At 38.9% G+C, this 25,786-nt stretch overlaps 2 protein-coding genes across 4 annotated transcripts in view; both read left to right on the forward strand.

Moving 5' to 3' along the window:
* LOC113038711 (NAD(P) transhydrogenase, mitochondrial-like) overlaps window positions 1–4,772 on the forward strand; it is a 37,871-nt gene extending 33,099 nt beyond the window's left edge. The window contains exon 22 of one of the 2 annotated variants that reach the window (XM_026196331.1): window positions 2,135–4,772. In XM_026196331.1, the coding sequence (XP_026052116.1) occupies window positions 2,135–2,275 (141 nt within the window). In that variant the 3' untranslated portion in view covers window positions 2,276–4,772. The remainder of the gene's footprint in view (window positions 1–2,134) is intronic. The other variant, XM_026196330.1, reaches the window with a different exon arrangement.
* Window positions 1–25,786, forward strand: part of LOC113038752 (mitotic-spindle organizing protein 2) — a 1,160,083-nt gene that overhangs the window by 184,196 nt on the left and 950,101 nt on the right. The window lies entirely within an intron of this gene.

Here is a 25,786-nt window from a genome sequence, read left to right on the forward strand (position 1 = left end):
AAAAAATTTCGCATTTTGCGTCGCCCCATCAAGCTCTCTCTGGATCCGCTCCTCTGCTATCACCAAGAGGAACTTCTGTACTTCTGCTACGGACAAACAATTTTGGGGTTTTTATAAAAAGGTGCACTCATTCAAAACATTTCAAATCTAGCTGTTCTTTTGTGTTTGTGTCGCAAGTTCAGTGATGCAAGTAGGGAAGTTTCTCTCAGTGATCAGCAGAGTTTTTACACATCACATTTTGGTTTTGGTACAGTTTACTTGGAACCTCAACTGAGGTGGTACTAAAAAAAGTACCAGGTACTGTATCCAGTAGAAAACCCCCCAAAAGTGAACCGTACTGAGCCATACCTTGCCGTACCATGCAGTAGAAAAGTGGCAAAGAAATGTATAATTTGACAAAAGATTTCTATTTCCAGTAATAGTCTTGTCATCAAAGAGTCCTGAAAAAATCTCTCCGATTCCACGAAAAATGTTGAGTAGCACCAAATCAACATTAAAATAATTTCTATAGTATCACGTGACCCTGAACACTGGAGTAATGGCTGTTGTAAATTCATCTTAGCCATCACAATAATAAAATCACATTTTAAAATATATCAAAATAAAACACTTGTTTAAATTGGTAATAATCTTTCACAATACTAGCATTTTTACTGTATTTTGAGTCGAATAAATGCAGCTTTGGTGAGCTGAATGACCAAAAAAAACTAACAGAACAGTGTACGACATACTCATACCCCGTATGTATCAGGCTTTACTTTTATGGCCTAGCCAGAATAAAGCATTGTAATACAGACCATTCCTCACTCTCCCACCCAGAGCGATATGAAAATCTCCATCCCATCCCCACAGCTGGCTCCCACTGTAACCATGCTTTGGTCCAGGTGTACTGTATCTCCAGCAAGACAAGCCTCACGCTGCTTTCATTAGCGCTGACTCGCTCGTTCTGGAATGATGACATTTCAGAGCATCCGACCGATACTTTCCCTAAAATGTGGGGCTGGTGTGCCTCACCACATGACAGGCCCATTGTGGCCAGACCTTCTCTAGGGAAATCACTCGGAGTACTGGGGCTTGACGTTTGCGAATGTGTAAATAAGTCGACCTTCTCCCACAAGTAATTGCTTGTAGCTTGTTAACCTGTTCCATAATTCCATATGGAATTATGCAAACTCTATCGCTTTGAACCAAAGCCTTCCTAATTTGTAGCAACTTGTAAGTGTAGCCAAGTCTCAGAGAGGGAACTTGACCAACTTAGAACAGTGACGGTCTTGATGACACAATAGTGCGGCCGAATTCGAAGTTTCCCTGTCAATCGTCTCCGTTGGTTTTGATATCCTCAATCTCGTGTAACATCCACACTACTGATTGCTCCCAGCCTTGTTAAAGACCTTCATGTGTAACCTCATCCCCAAATGAAACCAGCTGCCCTATGAATAATTTAACAAAAGGTTGTTGTTCTGTCCTGGGGGATGCTGAGCCTGGGTAAAGTGGTCATGTGACTCTTTGAGAAATGAAGATGGGTGTGTCTGAACGCTGTCCCAATCACCTGGCTGGCATTGAACATCTGCAGGGCTTTTGAGGGACAGATGATGATATTAAAAGGATCCGGCTGCTGATTTTGAAGTCTCAAGATGAGGGTCATTTCAATCCAAAAATCTTTCAGTGTATTGAATAACACTAAAACTAGACCAGCAACAAGGGCTCTCCTTTCTGGTTTAACTTATTCAGTTACCAAATGTTCTCCTTCCCAAACAGATGCTCCCAATCAAAGCGCTGCTCTCGACAACTTTCCCAGAAACTGCTCAGCCTAAAATGTGGTGTTCAAGACACTAATGACTCTTAATTTTGTAAATGGCAGATACTTAAATAACCATTACATGTTGGAAGTACAGGCTCTTTTTGCACCCTCTTATACAAATCCTAAAACCTTCTCTGCCACTTCACATGCAGGTGCATGCAATGTTATTACAGGAATAATGTTGAAGAGTTTAAATTAGCTGGCTCAACTCAATGGAAAAAGCCATTGGTAATTTAAGGGCAATGTACAGGGTTTTATTTGATGTGAATTTTCCAGCTACCTTTTGTTCCAGGGTAAGACAAAATGCTGCAATCTCTGCTTTTATCCCTCCAGGTCATTGTGATGAAAAGATCTCTGGGAGTTGGCTACGCCGCTGTAGACAACCCTATCTTCTACAAACCAAACACATCCATGCTTTTGGGAGATGCCAAGAAGACTTGTGATGCTCTGTCTGCCAAGGTCCGCGAGGGCTAGAGAGGAAAGAGAAGATTTGACCTTGCTTTGCACCAGATGAGTCACAGAGACGAGGAGATCGAACAAACCCAATTAACCCTTAGATCTAAATTAGCATTAATAGGATCAAGCTGTTAATGACACACTCTATGCCATTTCAATTTTGCAGTAGATATAAGTAGTTTATTCAGTACTCATCCAGTACAACTTTTGTTTTTCCTTTCTATAAATGTTCTTTTTTTTTTTTGGTCCCCCATTTGAATCAAGTTAAAAGGAAAAAAAGCATTACAGTATCACATTAATTTGCATTAAAAAAATCAAGCTAACCAGTTATCATCTGGTTTTGTATTCATTATAGATCAGGTTTTATATAGCACAGCACTCCGTTTTTAAATCTGTTTTTGGTAGTGTTAGCATACATATGACCCATTTCTTTCAAAGCCATAAACTGTATGCTTTTTTCCCTTTTTCTTGCTTAATTGTTTATATCTTGAGAACTTGCCATGTGCATTAATTCACCAGCTGTTGGTGTATGGTGTTGTTCAAAGATGAGAAATCAACTTTTTCAGAGGACCATTTCCAAACAATGCAATTTTTCTCTTAATGGCATGAAGCTTTGAAGGATCGTTTCTTAGATAAAGTTCTAGTGAATATCACTGAAGATTTATGCACAATCCCAAACACGTGTGGCTCCTCCATAAAATGATTTGTATTCCTGCGTGCACCACTCATAATTCAAGTGAATGTCACTGTAGCGGTGAGGTTAGTGTGAGTAGTTACCGTATATCTACCCTGTTGTCCTCCCAAATTTGTTCCCAGCAGTAATCCTCCACAGTATTTGACAGGGATTTGAACAGCTGTACTGTACTTTACCCACTGGGACCTAATGGAGTAGATCCTATGAAATACAGGAACCAAGACAGACCATTACAACGACCCTACCTCTCCACAGTTTCAACCCGACCAAAACAATCCCTCACTTCCACAGTCACACACTCTTCTGCTAATGTTCACCTCGAGCTGGGCTGTGTGAGGCACGTGTAGTTTATTCCTAGATTTTGTGGATGCAGGAAGGTGGTACACCATTCTTCACAATTAAGCTTCAGTTTAGATGCTAAATTTCATCAGATTCAGGAATGTTCAATATGTGAAAAATAAGGGAATCTATTGCTGCAAGGGAAAGGAAGCAATTATCGGACACCGGTTTGGGTTAATATGGAGTTTGTGTTCCCTCCCGCCCTTAGGATGTTTTTTTTTATAGACCGGTTCTTGCATAGAAATAATTCAGCTTTGTCGCAATACATGGGAGGGAAGAGGGCGGGTCTTCGAATGTTTCAATGTGCCACGGTGAGGAATTAATGTCATACTGTGAAATGTTTATTCTCTCTCCACTGTATCACAGAGCATCCCTCTTAATAAACATCCTGATAAGAGAACCGATGGCACGAACGGTCATTCATTTCTCAATATTGCATGCCTTCAGTGTTGCGGGCAACACAATGCCTAGATAGGGCTGCTGAAGAAGCCACTTGCATCTTCTGATGAGGGAATATCTGTGCACAAGTGACAGTGATTACCCATTGTCAGGTTTTCCTCCCATTTATGTCTGGAGTTGAGGGTGGAGATGTTTTCTCTGATCTCAAGTCCATGTGGGTTCTTTCACATTTGCAAGAGATGGCACTCAGACATGATGGTATCTTCACGCACCTTCTCCTGATCTCTCTTAAGAGGTGAGGGATTGTTGGGAAAGTGCTTCAAAGTATCCAAACAAGCTTTAATTCATTTATTTTGAGGCAAGGTATGGGCCATTTCTGACATGGTGGGAAAAACACATTCCAGCAATTACGGTTTCATTCATTTTGGTTTTCCGTGTCTGGTCCGTCTATCAGTTAGTGCTTTATCTCTCTTAACGCCAGTGTTCTGGAGGGTCTTGTAGATGTTTGTGGTCACACTAATGAATGTGCCTGATGCTTCTGCTTGTTGGTTCTGTATGACAGTGCTGAAAGCAGATTAAATTTGTCTTCATGACCGTTCCATTATTTCCACCAAGTTATCTCCAGTGCTAAAAGTGCTGAAAAACACCAGATGAAATATGATTGGAGCTAGCTGTGCACACTGTTCCTTCACCACAATTATGACAATTACTGTGTGGTTTGTCTCTGTGATGTCAAAGGATGTGGCTTTTTCCCCTACTGGACTGTTACTAAATCTACATTCTTGGAGATCATCACTGATGCTCCTTTGCATTGACATCTCTATTGCAGATAGAGCCTAATCCAGTTCAATAAGCTTAAAAGTGGACTCGCACCAGACCAGATTCTCACTGGAAACTACTTATGCATACATGCATACCAGTTTGGTGAGCTGCATATTTATGGAGACTGAAAACAGCTGAATTAAAAAAAAACACCAAAGCTTTAGAATATGGAATGTTTGAGTAATTTGGAATACGCTACAATATTTGGTGCATTCACTTTTTGAATGGAGTCAATGGGTTCTGGAACTGTAAACATTTGCATGCCAAAATCCAGCATTACTGACTTTCATTCATATGCATGTGGATGTGGAAGAGCAGAAACCCAAGCTCATGTGAAGTTTAGCATTTTGCAGTGTTACAAACTCGCTGGTTAGAGTTTACTGAACATGAAGCCTTGTGACCAATAGAAAATCTATACGCCACGGCATGACCTTGTAGCTATATTAAAAAAAGAACATAAAATTAGAACTGCAGCGCTGTAGGAAAGTGGAGTAGATTGTATGTTTTAACATTTGGTTTTATTATTTGTGTTGTCATATAATGACCATTGCAGTGTCCAAACAAATTTTGCACGCTTAAAGTGTGATCTTTAAAGTGTTGGTCACATTTTCTAGCACACTAATGGTTCCAAAGCATTTCAATGCAAATCTACAAACAATAAATATTGTAATATAAATCTACAGTAATTAAATAATTGTTGGACCATTTTATGGACCCTAATTTCCAAGTATTTTTGAAAATCCAGAAGTCTAAATTGAATTTAAACCTGAAAATGGATAGAATGTTGTATGATTTTAGACCTTTAAAAAAAATTGTATGATGTAAAATAAACTTTAGATTCTACACAATAAAGGTCACTTATCAAGTTTCTAATCAACCAAGTAAATTTGTGACTGATCATGTGAATTTGATTGAGCAAGAGGACAAATCTATTAAAGCTCATGATTCTATTATATTATATATTAATTATTAGTGGACAGGTACTGTAGGATGTTCCATGTAGTTTCTAGGTGGTCATTTACAGGTCAATACTCCATCAATATAAATCTATGGGCATTTATGTGTATTTATTAAAAAAAGTTAAAGCTACATGATTTAGGCATATCATTCATGTCTGTAGCAACCTGTGCAGGGCGACTCTTGTTGATATATGACCAGTAGAAAATAGCGACACTCGGCTTAGCAAGCACTACTAAAAAGTTTCATGCCTGCACAGAATCTCTTGTTTGTATGGTGGCATCTTATCTTAATCCCCAAAGGAAACTGTGACTGCAGATAAAAGGGATGTCTAACAGTCGATCATCTCTCTATATGTCTTGAATCGTGCCCACCTGTTCCACCTGTTTGCTTCTTTTAACAGTTTAAGTACACAGAGCACCAGATTCAGTGCATGCAAATCCCTTTCATCATCTGGCCAGCTGAACATTACTCTGATTTAAAACACAGGAGATGGCCATGCACAAACAGTACCTCCAGACGCCATCCTCTAAGCTGCGGTGCAGACGTTCTTAAAAGCATTCGTCCAAGCCATTCCACTCTTAAAATAAAGATAAATGTTGACAAGGTACAACCCTCGTTGTACCGTATCCTTGCTATTAGGCCTGACATTTAAGAAACCCAAACAGTTTGAGTGTCCTTTTAAGATCCTTTTATTGTCTAAATTCCCTGAATGTGAAGCTTTGGTTAAAATGGAGCGGTTAATGTCAAAGATCTGGAGGTTCTTTTTATGCTTTTTGAGGTTTTGCAGAGGAGTTCTGGCCTGCTGTACAGAGGGAGCTTTTAGTAAACAGCACACAGGATTTGGCAGCACTGTTATCAGCAATGGGGTGTATGTAAGATTGTATACTGGAAGTGGAGAGGATATTATAGGTTACTATGTGTTCTTCAATGTGCTGTCTGATAGCAGGTCGCTGCCTAATAGCAGACTGTTTTATTAATATAAACGCTTTTTAGTACACATACTGTATGTATATAACATGCAAAGGTGCCATGAGGGCAGTCTATTTTAGTAACCTACTTCAGTGGTACTGTTGAATTTCATCCTTGAAGCTATGTTGAAAATCTAGGAGTCTAAATGTAATTTAAACCTGAAAATGACTATATTTTGGATATTTAATATGTCAGTTATGTTGTAAAGTTAGTGAAATATTTAAGATTCTGCAGTATTTCTGGGCCACTAATTGAGCAAGCAAATGTTTGACACTGGTCATGTGAATCTTTGGATTATTTTTTTAAAATTATGCTGAATCACATGATCACGGTTTTACACAGACTTGTGGAGGTTATGCAGTTATTAAAGCAAAAGGACGAACCAAATATTTTCTGAAAAGAGGAACTTTATGAAAAACAAATTTTCATTCAATTTGTTATGTTGATATTATTTGTATTGGGAATTCATTTAGAAAAATGCTAAATAGAAACCTTTTCAGTAGTAGATTGTCTATCCATTACTGTTCAAAAGTTTGGGGTCAGTAAGAATGTTTTAAAATTATATTCTTATAAAGTCTCTTATGCTCACTAAGGCACAAGTCATTTGATCACAAATAATGAAATATGACAATTTCGAAGTTTTTATTTTATTTTAAAATATAAGTTATTGTTGATGTAAAAGCTGAATTTATCTAATCTATCTATTATGTGAATTTGTGAGTCCTGAAAAAAAAGGTTTCTTGCACACACACACACATATATATATATATATATAGACCTTTATTTTTTTTTTTTACAATATACATAGTCTTTACTGTAATTAATACATCTTTACATGCATAAAACTAAATAAACACATGAATGTATTCAAATAAAAAACATTACTGACACCCAACTTTTGAATGGTAGTGTGGATACAGTATGTGTATATATAGCTGTGTTTATGTAGATGGCTATGTATAGTCAGTCATGGGGATGTTCACAGCTGCAGTGTTCTGTCGAGTGTAAAGTTTGGATCAGGACTATAATGTCCAGGCTGCAAATCTCCTGTTCTCTAAAGTGTGTTTGTGCAGTATTAGCCAGGGACAAAATATTTACAGCAGTAGGGTTAGGGTTGTTTTAAACTTGGAGCCACGCTGTGACGTTAGCGCAGAGAGCATCCCTGACTGACCTTCACACAAACCTCAGGCAAGTCTATGCCATGTTACCATAAATATATTGACAGCAAGAATAGCATGATAATGTCACTGAATTTACTATCCCATATCAGTGAGTGTGTACAGACAAGAGGTTATACGGAGTCCTCTCCAGCAGGCAGTGCTGTTTCTGAGCTCTATTTGTAGAATTATTCCTCAGTTGACTGTTATTTTGACAGTGCTTTTGTTCTCTATACACAATTTTGCACTATTATCATCAATAATATCATATCAAAACATTGGACAGACATATAACTATAGATGTTTGATATACCGGTCAATAATAGGTCTCCCGGGTCAGTCTAGTACTGTAAGTGTCTAATAAAAAATAAAAAAATAATTCTGACCAGGTTAAACCATCTTTTTATACAGTCCGATTATACAATACAAACTGTTTCAAATCAGCATTGCAGTAATAAACCTTAAAACAAAAGTCAATATTGTGAAGTTCATTAAATAACTTACTGTTTTTAATTAGTTCTAAAAAGACACTGTCTAAAATCAAAGATCAGTCACTTAAACTGTACATGCAAAACCATGTTACCATAGATCTATTTTAACTTCAGAATCTAATTGGACTCAGGTGAAGGGCTTTGAGTCTTCTATGTAATACAACAGACACTGTCAATGATACAATCCAACCGCATCTGTGTTGACCGGTTTGACAACCGTTAAACTCTACTGTTTTGTGTTTTAATGTCAAGGAGCTCATGTGCATTGTGATAAAAACAAGCAGGATAATTCACAAGGACAACTTTATATCCCAGCATGCAAAGTCTTTTTTCGGAGTGCTACTGAGGCATCTTTCTCTCAGTACATTGTGTTCGTTTCCTCACATAAGAGTCCAGGCCTGTATTTTTGGATCCGTACAGTAGTGAAGAGTCGATCTACTCTGGCCAGGGTCGAGGTGTTTTAAACAGACCACAGCTAACCACACAGCTGTTTGAATCAGCTCCAGACTCCATAAAACAGCTCATACAAAAAGCGTATTAAGGATTAATGGGTCTTTTCGGGAATTGGCAAGCTTGTTTTATTGCCCCAAAGACTAGATGAACAGAAATAACAATGGCGTTATCTGAGGAATGTCATGATATTAATATTTTGTGATCGCGTCTTGTTCCAGATGTGGTCAAGATCAACTGAAAGTTTCTTCATTGCTGGGTGGAGAAGGGTTTTATTTAGGTGTTTAAGTGTCTAAACAATGTTGTGAAGATCCCATTAGGACTAATTTTTAAGTGGGGTTGGTGTAATAATATAATATTTACAATAATATAATTTCCCTTTGCGTCTCCATCCACTTTCCTGAAAAACGGGTAACATCCATATCTTTTATTATTACATAACTTTTGACATTCTTGAATGGTTGCTAGTTGCGCATTGTAAGAGATGAATAATGATGCACATCTCTTGACAATTGTGAAAATCAGTTGAAATGCTGATGCTGGAGTCTTGTGGTTAAAAGAGCTGTGAAGTGTTTAGCTCTGTCTAGTCAATGCCATCACTCAACACTGTCCCTCAGCAACATCTCCACGATCCTTATCTCATTCCGTGACATGGCAGCCACTTTGGATTGTCAGGAGAGGTGCCTCTTATCTGGCGAGTTCAGAAGATTTCTGTGAGAATCCCTCAAGAAATGCCTGAAAAGAAGCTTTGGAATGAGCCGAAATCCCACAGGAATTATCTGCAAGAGGTATCCTGTATCTTAGAGGCCTGGAGATCACCCTTTGTGTCTGTTCTTTAGGTATGTGTGTGTGCGTGTGTTTGAGACGGCGGATTTGAAGAGTAAAGTGGAACAGATGACGTGAACTCCATTCCATGTTGTTGTAGGTGAGAGCTTTGAACACAAACAACAAATACATCACTTTGCTTGTTTTTCCTCCTCCTGTTTCATCTGGAAAATCTTGCTTAAACTGGTAGCTATTTTCTGGAACAGATGGTTTTAAAGTGCTCCAGACTGGTTTAAATGTTATTAGATAGTCTAAACTAATTAAGTGGTTTACGCTAGTTATTAGTTGGTTCAAGTTAGCCATTAGTTGGCTTTTAACTGGTCCAACCTGGTTTCTGGTTAAAAGTTACTAATTATTAGTTGGTCCAAAGTAGGCATTAAGTGATTTTTAAGTGGTTTACTCAAGTTATTAATTAGTCCAACCTCACTATTAGCTACCTTTAAGGTGAATATTAGCTGGTTCAAGCAGTTTTAAGCATTGTAAATGTGTTATTACCTGGTAAAACAGCCATCATGTGGCAGAAAAAAGCTTAACCAGCTAATGACGGCATTTAACCAGTTAATAAACATCACAGACCAGCCCTAACCAGCTAATGGACAAACTGGGTAAGCTAATAACCAGACTGATCCATCTAAAGACCAAACTGGAACAGTTAATATCCAGCTTATGCCAATTAATGACCATTTTGAAAAAGCTAATGGCAAAACTAAAGTTATTGACCAGTTTGGCCCAACTAATGGCCGAACTGAACCAGGTAATAACCAGCTCGGCCCAGTTATTGATTGGTTTGTATGAGATAATGTCCAGCTTGACTAGCTACTCACCAAGTTAATAACCATTTTAGACCAGCTAATGAGAAGCTTGAACCAGTAAATGACCAAATCTGGCCAGTTAGCAATGATCTTGAACCAGTTAATAACCATCTTAGGCTCCTTTAATGACCAGTTTAATGGCCTAACTGAATGAGATAACCATTTTGAAACTGTTAATGACCTAACTGGACCAGTTATTATCTAGTTGTACAAGCTAATATCCAGCTTGACTTGCTACTCACAAAGTCACTAACCTTTTTTGACCTTCTAATGAGCAGCTTGAGCCAGTTAAATGGCCAAGTCTTGCCAGATAGTAATCACCTTGGCCCATTTAATCATCAGCTACTGTACCAGCTTAACATGGATTTTTCCAGCAGCTGAATGGGGGTCTTGGAGCCTGGCAGTCATAAAGGCTGGGGTAAAGGTGATGGGAGAACAAAGAGCCAAATGAGTCGACTCTCTTTGGAGTCAGGTATCAAGAGGATAACCACCTTCGTGTCAAAGGGAGCCACTGCTGGCCGACAAAAGAATGTCTGACACCAGAAAAGAGGGATGGGGTTTCAGAGCCTGGGCATGAAAAGGAAAACATAATTTTCCATTTGTTTTGTTCAGTGAAAGAACTCAGCCCCCTTATGCGGGTCGTAGTGTGACACCACTAGAGGAATTTGCATTGATGTTATCCTTTGAAATGGCCACTATACTGAGTGATTGGATCCATTTGTGTCGCTTTTAATTGAAAGAGCCGTTTTTTGATGAGTCAAGGGTCAAGGATGAATCGGTGAGGGCGGCCACTCAAACCCAAAACAAAAACAACACTTGTCATCGCTTCTATCGCAGCTGATCCACCTTTGTGTACGCGGGTGGCTGAAGTATCCCAGAGGCAAGCTTGGAATCACGCGGGGCTTGTGTTGCCCCCATCTCGCATTACTTTCGTGTGCGGGGAGGTTATCTGTTGGCCTTTTTCAGAGGTGGGGGACAGACAATAGGCTTTCGTGCCATGCAAAGAGAGCGTCCCTCCCTCATCATGCAAGGCCTGGTTTATGAACACAGCACAAAGGAACGAGACCTCCACTTCATCCAAGACAGGATTAACATAGACGAACATATACGCAACACATATGCACATAATAGGTATAATTTGTTTGTTTACGATGTTCTGTTGCCAATGGCTGATTGTAACCACAACACAAGAGCTAACAAGACATTTTCTGCTGCAAGTCATGCCATACCAGCATAAAAGGAAGATGTAAGGCTAAAATATGATTTGAAAATAGAATTATGCCTTTCTGAGTGCTAATCTAAGAGGTGAATGTGTGTACATGGATGTAACATATCCATCTTCGTTTAGAGAAACTAAATCGGAGAGCCAGCTTCTCAAGCGTCTGTTAGTAGGAAACATTTAAATGACTACAATTATACGTTTGCCAATCAAAACCCACGCTAACTATGTGCTGAGAAACGATGACTCACTGACTATTTGTCAGAGAGAGATTTACATTTTGGCCCTAGGCATGTACGGTTTGCTTCGGATGGTCCAAGCAAAAGCTCCCTTGAATTTTTAAGATTGAGTTGCATTTAGAACATTTGTCTTGGCTGCCCACCTTCCAAAAATAAATAGAAAAACACAACTCCAAAACCCCCGGCCTGTGCTTTATCACTCATGAGCCCCGGCTGTCCATCAGACGGTGTGTCTTACATTCGCTCGAACAGTGTCTCAGATGTTTGCGTGTCATAGTTAGCCGTCTTGTTAAGTTATCGACCGTTTTCAAGGCTGGAGGGGATTCTCTCAATTTGACCGGTGACCGCTGGAACAACAGTGAAAATCTAATCTGGAGGTTCGAGAGAATGCTATACCCTTCCCATACTGCAGCTCTGCCAAATGTGGAGCCAGACCCTCAAAACAATTAATTACAGGTCATAACCTGAGAGGGTCGGCATTCCTGGAGGCTGCAGATGGTGTTAGATATTCCTCAGCTGTGCTGTGGGAGAGGACCGTGGGGAGCACGGATCATATCCAACATCACAAAAAGCTAAAAAACATCATGCATTTCATACAAAAAAACAATCCATTATCTTACCTAAATCAGACTGACTGACAGATTATACAGTTTGGTATTCGTATTTATAGGCGCCGAGTCAAATACATCAGTGGCCAAAAACACTGAAGATTTATGTTTGCCACTTTGTCCCAAAAATTTATTTCAACCCCAGTTCTCTCAAAGTGCAGATGTTTTCATTTCTAATCTGCCTGCTTTTTTTCACTCTCACTTATTTAAAAAAAAAATTCAGAATAGCAGATTACTGTAACTCTCATTTCACATAGGAAATATGGCGGTTTAAGGGTTTGTGACCTGATGTTGTTAGTGGTAAGCAGCTAAACTCACCGAATGACTGATAAATGTGATTTCTTTAATATGTAAAAGCCTCATTGTATCCCCAAATGAGGTTATTACTTAAAGACTTGATTCGCTCACTAAGTGTATCAGTGTCTTGGAAGCCCACGCCGATCTAAAATTTCTCTTTGATTAATCGCTAAATCAGATGTGTGTAACATGAGCAGAAATACCAGCATCGATCACAATCAATCAAACAAAAATAGTTTGACTCAATCAAATACAAATGTTGCATAATTAGTTTCACGTTTCCAATCAAAGCTAATCATTCAAGCTGTTTTCCCCAGATGCGCCGCAACATCTGAGGCGTTACTGCAGTGCAAAATAAGATGCTCCAGAGACCAACCAAACCACTTTTTTTTTTGTACAGAATCTCTATGCTAATACAGATGGATATCACTCAGAAATTAAATTTTGCATACAATTTCTGTCATGCAATGCAATAGTCATATCAAAGGAAAAACAAACTGTGCTGCAAGTTAGTATTTCAACGTGGTGGTCTTAAGGTCTCCTCTCTTTGGAGTTCATGAGCTGTATTTATTGCTCAAGGTGAAGCTAATGACTAGGTCTACCTTTGAAATTGATCCCTCATCAAGTGGTGCAACATTATGGATTTTATCTGGGCAAATGGGTAATTTATCAAGAGTAGCTAAAGTGAAATGCGAACAAGGCATTTGCTTTTAGGGAAAATAATATTTTATAAAAGGTAAAAAAGTGAAGATGAAAATTGATATGCCACATCAATCGTGTTTGCACTCTGTGTGTATTTTAAACTCAGATTTTTATTATAAAGCTCCATTATTGAGAGGATCATAACCTTAGTTAATAGACAAGACAGATGACTTTGCTTCATTCCAAATCGCCACACTTATTTTCTCGTTCTTTCTTCAGTTTAACTAGATCTTAGTCATTGAATGTCTCAGTTCAGTGTGTTGACCATATAAGGACAGCTCATACCTTGAACTGACCCCGACCTGATTCTGTTTTGAAATGCAATCCAGGTCTATGAGGCGATGATTAGAAGTGCAGGTGATGTGAATGGATCTAACGGCTAAGCCTGAATAACAACTAAAACTGAACTCCAGCTTGCTGTGATCAGACTGGTATGATATGTCCATTTATTGGTGTCTCCAGAATCTTAAAATTCTTATGTACTTTTACTCTTGCCCAAGGGCACAGTTTGAGATTTTGTCACATTGCAGTGTTACATTATTTCTATAATGTGGAAAAAAAAAAAAACGTATTCCTTTATCCTTTACTCAAGAAATATAGTTTTCCTGATATATTAATAATCTATATATGAAATTATTTAACATATTTTGAAAATACACCGAATAATAAATGGTATTTATATTATTTATATATAAATAATATATATATATATATATATATATATAATTTATATATATATTGTTAGAATTATTATTATTATTATTATTATTATTATTATTATTTTTTTTTTTACAAATGGATATTTGAATAGAATAAGGGAATCGAACCAGATTATTTTTTAACTTACAGTACATGCTAGGCTACAAAGTTTCTTTATATAATGTATACCGAATAATAATTAGGGAAAATAAAACGCTTTGCTTTTTACAAGATTCCCCCCTCTTTCTCTTATGTTGTCAGGAAATGCAGAAATTCTTCTTTGGCATCTTGTAGGTCACAACAGGAAAAAAGTGAAATCTGCCATTTCCAAAAATGGTTAAGCAATACTTACTCCTATGACATAGGAAAGCCAAATTCAAAAACAAACAAAATTTGACTTCAAATCCTAACAAGCATCCCGAAAAGACGAAAGTACCGTCAAATAAACTTAACATTCTGATAATTGTTTATATGTCAGAGGTCTTGGGGGTGAGTCACAGGATGATGGTGAATGTACAGCGGGAGTAGAACACTACTGTGTTTACACGGCTGGCCTCTTTGGGCCCAAACTTGTGGCTGTCTGCTACTGCTCAAGGTCTTCGGCTGATAAAAGATACATTTGAAGTACATTAAGATGCAAGACCAGAGTAAAGGGATTACCAGTTTAGTGTCATTGTTGACACCGATTGCTAGCCTAACTAATGTGATATATGAGTGGTCACTGCTAACAGTAAAATACTTCATGTTTAGACTGAGTCTAAACATGAAGTTTAGACTGAATATTCAATCAGATATTAAATATCATGGGTGTAGATTTGGGTTGAGACATCCTTTTTGATCAGCAGTGAAAAGACTTTTAGTATGTAAATAAAGCATTGACCACTGGTGGTGGGTAGAGATGCGCGGGTTACGAGTCATCCAAAAATATTTTTAATGGATATTTGGGTCACGGTCGGTTGGGCCGTTTGAAATAAAGATGCAAATTAAACCTTTGTAATTTAGTACTAGACACAATTTTTAAATACATAGGCCTACACTTTATTGGCTGAATAACTGGCGCGATTATAGAGTGACCCACCTGTTAAGACCAGTAGATGCCGAAGCATAGAGAGCTTTTTGCATAGCCTTTAAGTATTTAAATTAATATAAAGGGGCGACGCATTTACTACATGTAAAAAAAGGTACATTTCTTTTTCTTTTTTTGCGGTCCGAGTTGCTGGCGGGTTAGTTGAAAACATTGGTCGGGTGCGGGTCGTTTATACATTGACCCGCGCATCACTGGTGGTGGGTTTCTGAAACTTGTAATTGCTCATAAAAGTGTTAGTAGTGAAACCATGCAAGGTTTGTGAAATTAAAAAACATAATATACATAAAATAAGTAACTCAAATAACTGTATTGCGTCTCAGAACATAAATGCATATAGCCCTTCAAAATGAGCATAAGACTAAATAAATCACATGGCATTTACACCTCATCTGATGGATTGGCAGATTTCAAATCGCATACTTGGGTGTCATATGCCATTCAAATCTTCTAGCTAACCCTGGCATCCAAGGTTTGTAAAGTGCTTGCAGTTTTGTGGCTGATCCTAAATATGTCTGGAAAAGCGAATTCTCGCTTGAGTAATGAAGGGAGGAAAAGCTAGAATGAGTCATGGGGAAAAGCACTAATGAGAGAGGACATGATGGATTCACCTTTGGGATTACGTTTTCTCTTCACCAGGTTGCTTGAGACATTTCACATTTCCAAATTTGAGAGTCTGTGGAAAAAATGTCCTGCATGTTAACATTCACAGTGCTTGCTGGTTCTCAGAGCTCTGAGCCTATTATAAATATTTAAGGGAAACTGTTGACATGAAGATAACACTGACAAATTGAGTTAACATTTCAGCAATGAATTACTACTCGTGTGGGGGAAGAAAGAGTATAAAACCCATAACAAGTCCACGTTAGCCGCTTGATCATGCTTCGTTTACGTTTTTATCTATGCTGTTTGTGAAATGGGTAGATTAATCACATGATATGAAATCAAAGGTTTTGGAAGATATAAAATGAGAAGCAATGAGGCTGTTAAAAGGTTTTGAGGATATCAGAGTTATTGTGACAGCATGAAGAGCTTATGGTACAATCATACTGGATCTTCCCAGCAGTGATGTTTATTGCGCTCTAGTGTGAGAGGATGGAGGGAGAGTCTCTATTAAGCCATCCACTGATGTATAGACCAGGTCAGCAGTTGGCTTGCTGGTGTCCTTCAACTATATTCTGAGGGGTACCTTTGGTGGTACTTGTTCATTTAAGGCTGAAATACACACTACTATTAAAATCTGAATGTCACATGAACTATTTTACTGATGTCCTTATGGCATTTCTGGGTCTGGGAACATTTCAGTTACATTGCTGTTTATGCAGGGTCAGAAAGCTCTCAGATTTCATCAAAAATATCTTAATTTTGTTCCGAAGCTGAACGAAGGTCTTACGGTTTTGTAGCTACATGAAAGTACATTTTTGGGTGAAATATCTGTTTAATGTTATTTAAATATTATTGCAGTGTTCACATTGTTGTTAGGGCGATTGTTTCGTACATTATAATGTTTTTTTTGTGGACATTTAACTGAAGACAACCTATAAGGAATATAATTTAAAAAAATGATTATATAATATAATTATAATTACAGTTAATTATATAAATAAACTGAAGGGTGTGACTAGATTATGATCAAATTTAGATGATCCAACCAAATTTATTTGACCTACAATATAACAATCATGCAGCTTACTTAAATTATCATTTATCAGTTTGTTTGAAGGCTGTATTGAGAATCCACATGGCATAAAATCTGAGGGGGTTCTCTGAAAATCTGAGAATTTAATAATCTTTAAATTTACAACACGGGTTGCATTTTTTGTCAAGCAGAACAAGGTAATAACTACAGGATGTGTGTCCAACATGTGTAGAACATAAATAACCCACAACCTTCCCCAGAAATTAACCCTAACATTAAAAGAATCTTTAAATGTGTTTGGTTCATCCTGAAAAGTAAATCAGATTTTCAATACAATGTCCCAGTTTGAATGGTAATACAAATGGTCTATCAAATTTGGCTTTAACCCAGCTTTTTAAGCTTTCCAACTCATCAAAACTTGACAAAGTAAAGACGCATTAAAACGGCCAGAGATTGCACAACACACCTTTTTGTCAACGAACTCCATGAACTTCCAAACTGTGTCACTCACAACATTTCACAGACCCAGTGATATGGCGCATTAATGGGTGTTTATCCTTGTGATGGATGGCACTGGTTTATTACACAGGAAAGGCCGCAGTGAGATCATTGCTCTCTTAGTTTGAGAGCGGTTATGTGGATAGAGAGAGTGAATGCAGACCAGCTCAACTGCACTGTTGATGTTGAACATCAACTCATGCAGGTGCTGAAGTTATGAGTTTTGTCTCACTATAGTGATTCATTTGATCATGCCACCTGCTGCAGTAACCATCACAACTGCATACTGGACATTCCTGGTATGCACTATAATTTTGTATTTAACATATGGAATAAAATATTGAACCCAAAATTTCTAAAGATTCAAGTCAAAAATGGGTAGGTTTTTTTATCCATTTTATTTATTTATTGTATTTTATACCACCATTAACCAAAAAAAAGGAGTGAATCATTTTATGACTGCTGCAAGTGGATGTCGCCATTATTGCCACATCACAACTTCTAACATCAAAAGCAACTATTATTAAGAGATTTTCCAGACATAATATTTTTTTTCCCTTTATCTAATCAATGTGTTTCAAAACATGAAATCGAGTTTTTTTTTTTCTTCCTGTCTATTGCAATATCGCTTTAACAAAGGCCAGTTCCTTAATCTAGGAAGTGACATCACTTTAGCAAAACAACCAAACATCACTAAGTATTATTGTTTTTTCTTCTTTTTTGGAATGGTCTTATTAGCTGGCTAGTTTCACTGTGTAACATTTTATGTTTGTTGAAATTAGTATGGCAATATCCAAATTTCAAAAGGTAGTTGAAAAATTTCAACTTTAGGTTGACGATAAGCAAACTCTCAGGCTAGCTGTTGCTGCCCATCCTGTTAGACATGGTTAATTTTTTTAATTGTCTTAAAATAAATAGTTTTTAATAAAGTTGAAATGAATCCAATAGCTCTGAATTTAAATCATTATTGTAGGCTGACCATACTGACTCGGGGTAAGACAACATGTTTTTAATGACAAGCTTTTGCCCTAACAGTAGCTATTTTGTTAACTTCTAAAATATATAAATAAATACAAATAAACAAAACTAAAATCTAAATTAGAAAAAAAAAAAAGAACAGAAGTGAACCAATAAAACAAATCGCTTAAACCAAAAATGTTCAGTACCAGCTTGTCAAATGAAGACTAGGCCCATTTTCAAATGTGAAAGTTTGTTTTGGTGACACTTTGTAGTCTAAATGTTGGTTTATTCAATGGTGTGTGAGTTAGTGTGGGTAAGAGGGCAGTGCCAGTTCTGCCTCACCCAAACAAATGGCAATTTAAACTGTGAATGAATTTATGTGCAATTAAATTTAAAGGGCCAAAATGAAAAAGGGAACAGACTGAGACCCCAGAGCAATGAAAACACAGGAAAATGTGCACGAGAGGCAGAAGGCTGAGAAATGACATCACAAGAAGATTAATATTGCATTTTATTGACTCCCCCCTTTTCCCGTAAAATTCTAAAGACGTAACGAACGGGAAACACTGTATCTAAAACTTTCAGATGATGACAACAATGAGATTCTCATGAAACAGCCGTTATCTTAGCTGTTAACGTAAATTCCCAAACAAAAACATAGTTTTATTTCCCCTTCCCTTCCTGCACATTAGGACAATTTTATTGCTCAGAGGTTGTTATTTCACAGTTCAGTAATCTTAGGAAAAGAAGATCCTTAGAAGAAATGCGTGGGAATAGTAGCAATTAGATGAATTGCTTGAAATACAGTAACTGTTTAGAGTGCAGATCATTTTGTTTTGGGAGAAAGTTTGATAGGGATAGTATACCCAAAAATGAAAATTCTATCATTAATTGATTTAATTACCTTCAAATCGTTCCAAACCTGTAAGACCTTTGTTTATCATAAGAACACAAATGAAGATATTTTTGATGAAATCCAAGAGCTTTCTGACCCTGCATGGAAGCAATACAACTACCACATTTTATTCCCAGAAAGGTAGAAAGGACATCACTAAGGGGAATATGACGATGCTAAAAATGTAAATCTTCCAACACAGTGATCAAGATTTGTGGGGACATATTGATATAAATGAGGCATTTTAGGAAAGTGTGGAAGAGTCTTTTATAAAGTTTTATAAAGAATATCCCCTTTGGGTTTGAGACTTTAGTCTTTGCAACGTTACAGATCTTATATAAGCACAAACAGCTTGTAACACTCCAAAGACAAAGAAAAACTTGAAAATCTCATCATATGACCCCTTTAGAACAGTCCATGTGACATCAGCGGTTCAACCGAAATTTTATTGAGCTATACGAGAACACTTTTTGTGTGCAAAGGAAACAAAAACAACTTTGTTAAACAATTTCTTCTCTTCTGTGTCAGTCTTTGATGGGCATTCATGAGAGCAATCTCAAAAAGTATTCTCGTCGCTTCATAAATTTAAGTTTGAACCATTGATGTAACATGGACTATTTTAAAAACGTCCTTACTACCTTTCTGGGCCATGAAATATTTCATTGTGTTGCTGTCTATGCAGGGGTCAAAAAGCATTTAGATTTCATCAAAAATATTTTTATTTGTGTTCCAAAAATGAATGAAAGTTTTTACAGGTTTGGAATGACATGAGGGTGAGTAATTAATGACAGACTTTTTTTGGTGAAATGTACCTTTAAGAAACTTGAGATGACGAGATTACTAGGATTGAGAAATATGAGAAGACTTCAGTAAAAATCTCCATATTCTAATCTCATGACTGTCTAGAAAACAAAATACTGAGAAATGAAATATAATGTGAAAGAGATTTTTTTTTTCTTTTATATGGGTGTGTGACCTAATGACTTTCTGTAATTATTTCTGTACTTTCTCACAAAAGAGAAAGCACAGAATCTTGGTTATGATGGATGATGTGTAGAAAAGTCTAGAAAACAATATCAGACTGTTGCTGGCAAATATATCTTACTGACGGCTTTTTCCTTTCAAATTTACATCACAAATGATGTATACTGCTACAGCACATTCAAGTTCCAGAACTTGGATCCATTGGCATTGTCCCGGCCAAATACATTTTACACTATTGACTGTCTGGGTGTGAGCCCATCTATAAAAATTCAAGAATTCAAGCAACGCTCCTATGAGGTAAGAGCTTTCATTTGCAGTTACTAGTCTTATTTTACACTTATCTCAGGATGAATTCAAAAGATTTGTGGCATTGTTTGTTTTCATTATTCAGCACAAAAGATTAAGATCTAGCGCTTTCTGAGTGAAATTAGAGGTGTATGTTGCAGCTGCGATTAATTTAAGTGCAGTGCATGTAAGTGAGTCAAACAATTGCTCAATGCATTGTCAGAAATGGCAGCGAGTAGGATTCCAGTAATGCAGAAAAAAGGGAGAACCCCATTTTGGCATTTTTGTTTTTAACTAAATCTCAGAGGACAAGACTCTTGTAGTCTGTGATCATTTGCTGAACTTTAACAGTGAGACTGAGAGAGCAGCTTTCAATTTTAGCCTGCGCTCCATGCCATATGTGTGTCTAAGCGTATATTCATGTTCTGGTGCCTGGTCAAGGTATAATAAGTGAGTCAGAAAGACACAGCTGTCGACTAGATGATTGGAGCCACCTGTTTTCTTCATCATTTACACGTTCCCAAAATGTACAACAACAGCAAATTAAAGGAGTCTAGAGGCCTTGAATCTGTGTCTGTTTTCTCCTCAGACTTTAATAGCTTGGCACTGTGAATCAATGGAGTGTGTTTGTGTCTTCATGTGCTGCCGCACACTGTGTGGTTGTACAGTTTATGCTGGATGCTTCATAGCCTGGTAATACCAAACTCTGCTACTTCGCTTCGTAGACAGAGTCTGGAATGGCATAATTGATGAGCATTTTCTTTCTCGCGAGGGGGGAGGGGCGCTTGTCTGAAGTTTAAAATCATTGGTTAACTGTAAGCCAATCACATAACGTTTGGTTATGACGTGTGTTATGTGCCTTGCCTCGAGCTTCCACTGAAAACACAGGTATGCTGAGAGAAAAAAAAAAAACATAGAACGTGTTTCACTGCCTCTTTAACCTGATCCTGAGCAAACAAGGGGACACAATCACAATTATCACCCTGCCGGACTTCCCCAGTTTCTCGCTGACGACCGGTAACAGTTGATAAATTAAACTTTTCCCAAAACCTGTCGCGATTAGGGCCACAACATCACCTACAAAATGTAAAACAAACACTCTGCGAATAGCATCCCGTGTCTCCATGTCCGCTGTCGTTTTCGATTTACCTAACCTAAACTACGATCTTACATTTGGGACTTGTAATGACAATGAGGGACTTTTGACATAATAGCAATATGTTTGCATGCATCAAGGTTGTAAAATATGGCCATTGCAGAATCTTACATATAAGTTCATATAAGTGAACTTATCATTCTCTCTCAAGGAAACAAATTAGTCCTCACACATCGCTACTATGCAGCCTAAATCCAATAATGCCTGCATATCAGTAAGTCTTCCAGAGAAAATGAATTAATTAATTAAAAGGAGATTGTTCCATGCATTCCTGGTTTCCTCGTTCCTAGCTCCTTGACTTTACACATAGTGTGACAGAATCTCTGACCAAAAACAGTGTAAATTGTGTCTCCCCTGTTTTTTTTCTATCAGTGTTTTTCTTTCTGTTGTACCCTCATGGATCCCTTCTTTTGCCCTGAATTCCTTTGCTCGAGGGTCATACCAGACTTCTGATTCTGACTTCAGACTTTCTGATTCTGTGGCCCATTTTACCACTTATTCGGACGATGCACTCTGAACGTTCTCTGACGTTCCAGCCTCAACACTGCAAACAGAGTGTCATCGTTCGAAGATGTCCCTCGAGCAGAATTCACCACCTTTGTGGATTAGACACTGGCAAGAAATGGATCCCTGTTCCTCACTGGTTTAAGGGGATTAATCACCAGTGCCACTCCCAACCCAGAGCCCAGCCTACCATCTCCCCAGTGTGCGGAGCCATCACTAAAGAGAGCAACAGAGCTAAAGATAGCTGCGGAGCCAGAGACCGCAAAGTCAGTCCAGGTGTGTTAGCCTGCAACACCGCCTGTCATGAAGGAGAAAGCCACTGATGGTGTGAGTATGGAGAGGATCTCTGCAACCTGCACCGCGGCTGAGGGTGAGTTGAATATGATGCAGCAAAAGGGCCAAAACGAGGAGGAGGATTTAATTTACTGGGAATCTGATCTGGAGATCGTACTGCCCCCTCTCCTCTCTCCGTTGGTCCCGTCCAACCCTACTTCGTCAATGAGTCCCTCGTCCAGCCCTGAGGGGGCTTCTGATTCAACAGTGCCTACTCCTAGAATGTGCCCTCCAGTGCCCGCTCCTCATAAATGGCTGCCCTCCCATCCGCTCCAGCCTCCTCCACCGCTGTCTTCTGGCAGCCCCTCTGCTCACCCTCAGCCCACCATCATTGCGGTGCAAGCCCGCTGGACTTGCCATGGTCGGAGTCTCTCTCACCTCTGCCTCCAGCCTCCGAGGCCTGGACTCCAGCTCAGCCCGTTGACCTGTCGGCTCCACCATGGCTCCTAGCTTCCTCCTCTGTCATGGTCCAGCAGTCCACAAGCTCTGCCTGGCTCGCTCATCCCTCCCGCTCCGCCTTTGTCTGGCGTCGACCATCCTGCACCTCAGGACTCCATTCCTCTGGCTTCACCTCGTCCCTCCAGCTCCGTCAGGCTCCATTTCCTCAGCTCCACCTCAGTTCTCTGTTGCTCCATCTCCAATTCGGCCTCCCGGATTCACATCTCCGCATTGGTCGCCGGGGCCATTGGCTCCACCTAGGACCTCCAGCTCCTCCTCGTTACCCTGGCTCTTTGGTTCTCCATCCCTGCCTCGGGCTCCTCTACCACCTGCTCCACCACCACTGATCGGTCCCTGGAGTCAGCGGCCACACCTCCTCCATGGCTCCTCCCTCTGTCGGCTCCACCGTAGGCTGCTTTTATGGCTGTGGCCTGCTTCAAATTCCTCCTGTCTCTTCCCTGGCTCCTCCCTCCGTGGTCTCTGTCTGCCGGCCCCCTCCTTGGTTCCCACCCATGTCCCCCCTCTGTTGTTCTATGGTGCGAGGACACACCTTCCGGGATGGGGGAGTAATGTCGAGACCCTGGACTCATTATGTTGTGTTCCATGACCCTTATTGATTGTATCATTCCATGCACCTGTGTTTCCCCAATTATCTTGTGTTTATAAGCCCTAGTACTTTCAGTTGTTTTTTGTATGAGATTTTAGATCTACCGTTGTGTTTTCTGTGCTTCAGTTTGCCCTGTGGATTACTGAATTATAAGAAGATTGTTCTGTGCATTGCTGGTTTCCTTGTTCCTTGCTCCTCATCTTTACACATAGTGTGAAAATCTGGACATATATATATATATATATATATTAAGGGTGTAACGATACGCGTATTCGTATTGAACCGTTCGGTACGAGGCAGTACTCGCTGAGTGAGCGAGCAGTTCATGCACGGTACGCGGTGGCCAGTGCGTTTAACAGACCAGAAATAGAAGATCCTCCAATAACCAACAGGTCTGGTGTTTGAGTGCACTTTGGATTCCCTGTAAGCTATAATGGTGATGGCAAGAGAGTGGTGGATAAAAAAACAACGGTCGCATCTGTCAGCGAAAAAAAAAAAAAAAAACACCAGCGGGAATACTTGAAACATGTCAACTCATTTACGCCGACATCACCTTAGTGTGTCAGTATCTGGGAAAAGACGAAAAAAAGGAGAAACATACTCGCAACAAACTATCCCCGCAGCATTTAGACAGACATTTCCAACTGACTCAAACAGGGCAAAAGACATCACCGCGGTGATTGGTAGGCTTACGTTACATTTACATTATAGCCGCGGATATGAGACCTTACTATTTACCATTCATTCTGTCATCACCATTATAGCTTACAGGGGATCCAAAGTGCACCCAAACACCAGACCTGTTGGTTATTGGAGGATCTTCTATTTCTAGTCTGTTAAATGCATTAGACATTTTGCAACGAGCCTTCAGCGCGTGCTGAGTGAGCGAGCGCCTTAGGGGCCGTTCACATATCGCGCCTAAAAACGCGTGGAAAACGCTAGGCGCGTCTTTCTCCTCCTTTCCAAAGCGCTCGGGCAGAAGCGCCCCTGAGGCATCTGCCTTTGCTAAGCAACAATGACTTGCTGCTCTCTCCATGAAGACGCGGAAATTTCAGCAAAGGATAAATGGATTTGCAGCTCTAAAAATCGCTTGCAGTAGCTCTGTTACTAAATTTATTTCAAAATTGCAATCCATATACAACTATGATCAGCTGTTCCTTCATCTTGGCTGAGCTTTCAACGTTGTTACAGGAAAGGATGAAGCTGATTGGTTAGTTCTTGTCACATGACCCGCGGTGCGCTTGCGGCATTCTGAAAAGTTGAGATGTTTTTACATTTTGCTGTATCTAAAACGTACCGTACCGAACCGAACCGAACCTTGACATCAGTGTATCGTATCGAACCGAACCGTGAATTTTGTGAACCGTTACACCCCTAATACAGTATATATATTAACAGTAACCAATAATTTGGTAAATCATTTAAGTGTAGTTTAGAATACCATTATTAAATTACTGAACAAAATGGTTATTGTGAATATAAATCTAAAGTAAATGGATATGTCTCACAGAACCTCAAGTACAGTATTTATGACAGCTACGATTTCTGATTTATTATTAAATAAAGTGGAAACTGACAGACTCAGTAATAAATCTGACTCTTTAAAAATGCCTATTCATAATTCAATGATTGTGAATCGCTCGTAAAAAAAAGGGCTAACACCTTTGAACATTAAGTAATATTATATTAAGTTACACAGAAAATTAAACTTATGAACCACAGTTAATGCATTTTTTTTACTGTATTATAGTAGTGACAAATTTAAATATATACTGAACAACTGAAGGTTGCGAACGCAAGTCTCAGGTCTGGCAGGTATTGTAGGTGGGCGAAGTGCATATCCAGCACTCTCTCCACCTTCAATACCATGACTGAGGTGAGACCTTGAGCAAGGCACTGAACCCCCAACTGCTCCCTGGGCGCCACAGCATTGGCTGCCCACTGCTCGGAGTGTGTGTTCATGGTGTGTGTGTGTGTGTGTGTGTTTGTTCACTACTAACTGCTGTGTGTGCATTTGGATTGGTTAAATACAGAGCACAAATTCCAAGTATGGGACGCCACATGTCCCTTTCTTTCCTTATAGTCTGGTTGCCAGTGTGAGGTAAGCTTTAAACCCAGACAGTGTTAAACATCAAATAAAAACATGAATTTATTTTGATTATAACTAAACAGACTAAACCCAGAGAGGGAACTTTGTCTTCCTCATTTCAGATGTTCGCCACACACCCTTGTTACATAATGTTTAGCAGAATAAAATGAGAGAACAAATAGCTTTTAAATCCACATTTATCTTGTTCCAGTTCATTTTGATCTGAGTTCATTTCTTGTTTTGAGGGAGCAGGTTACGACTTGGTTCCAGGTGGGAGGCAGTGGCCAATTTTAGAAGACCAAAGCAAACCAAGGGATAAATTAAGGCTAAGGATTTGGCTAATTTCTCCCTGCCTTATTGGAGACAGAAATCAAA

Source organism: Carassius auratus, chromosome 21 (assembly GCF_003368295.1).
Source record: "Carassius auratus strain Wakin chromosome 21, ASM336829v1, whole genome shotgun sequence".
NCBI lineage: Eukaryota > Metazoa > Chordata > Actinopteri > Cypriniformes > Cyprinidae > Carassius > Carassius auratus.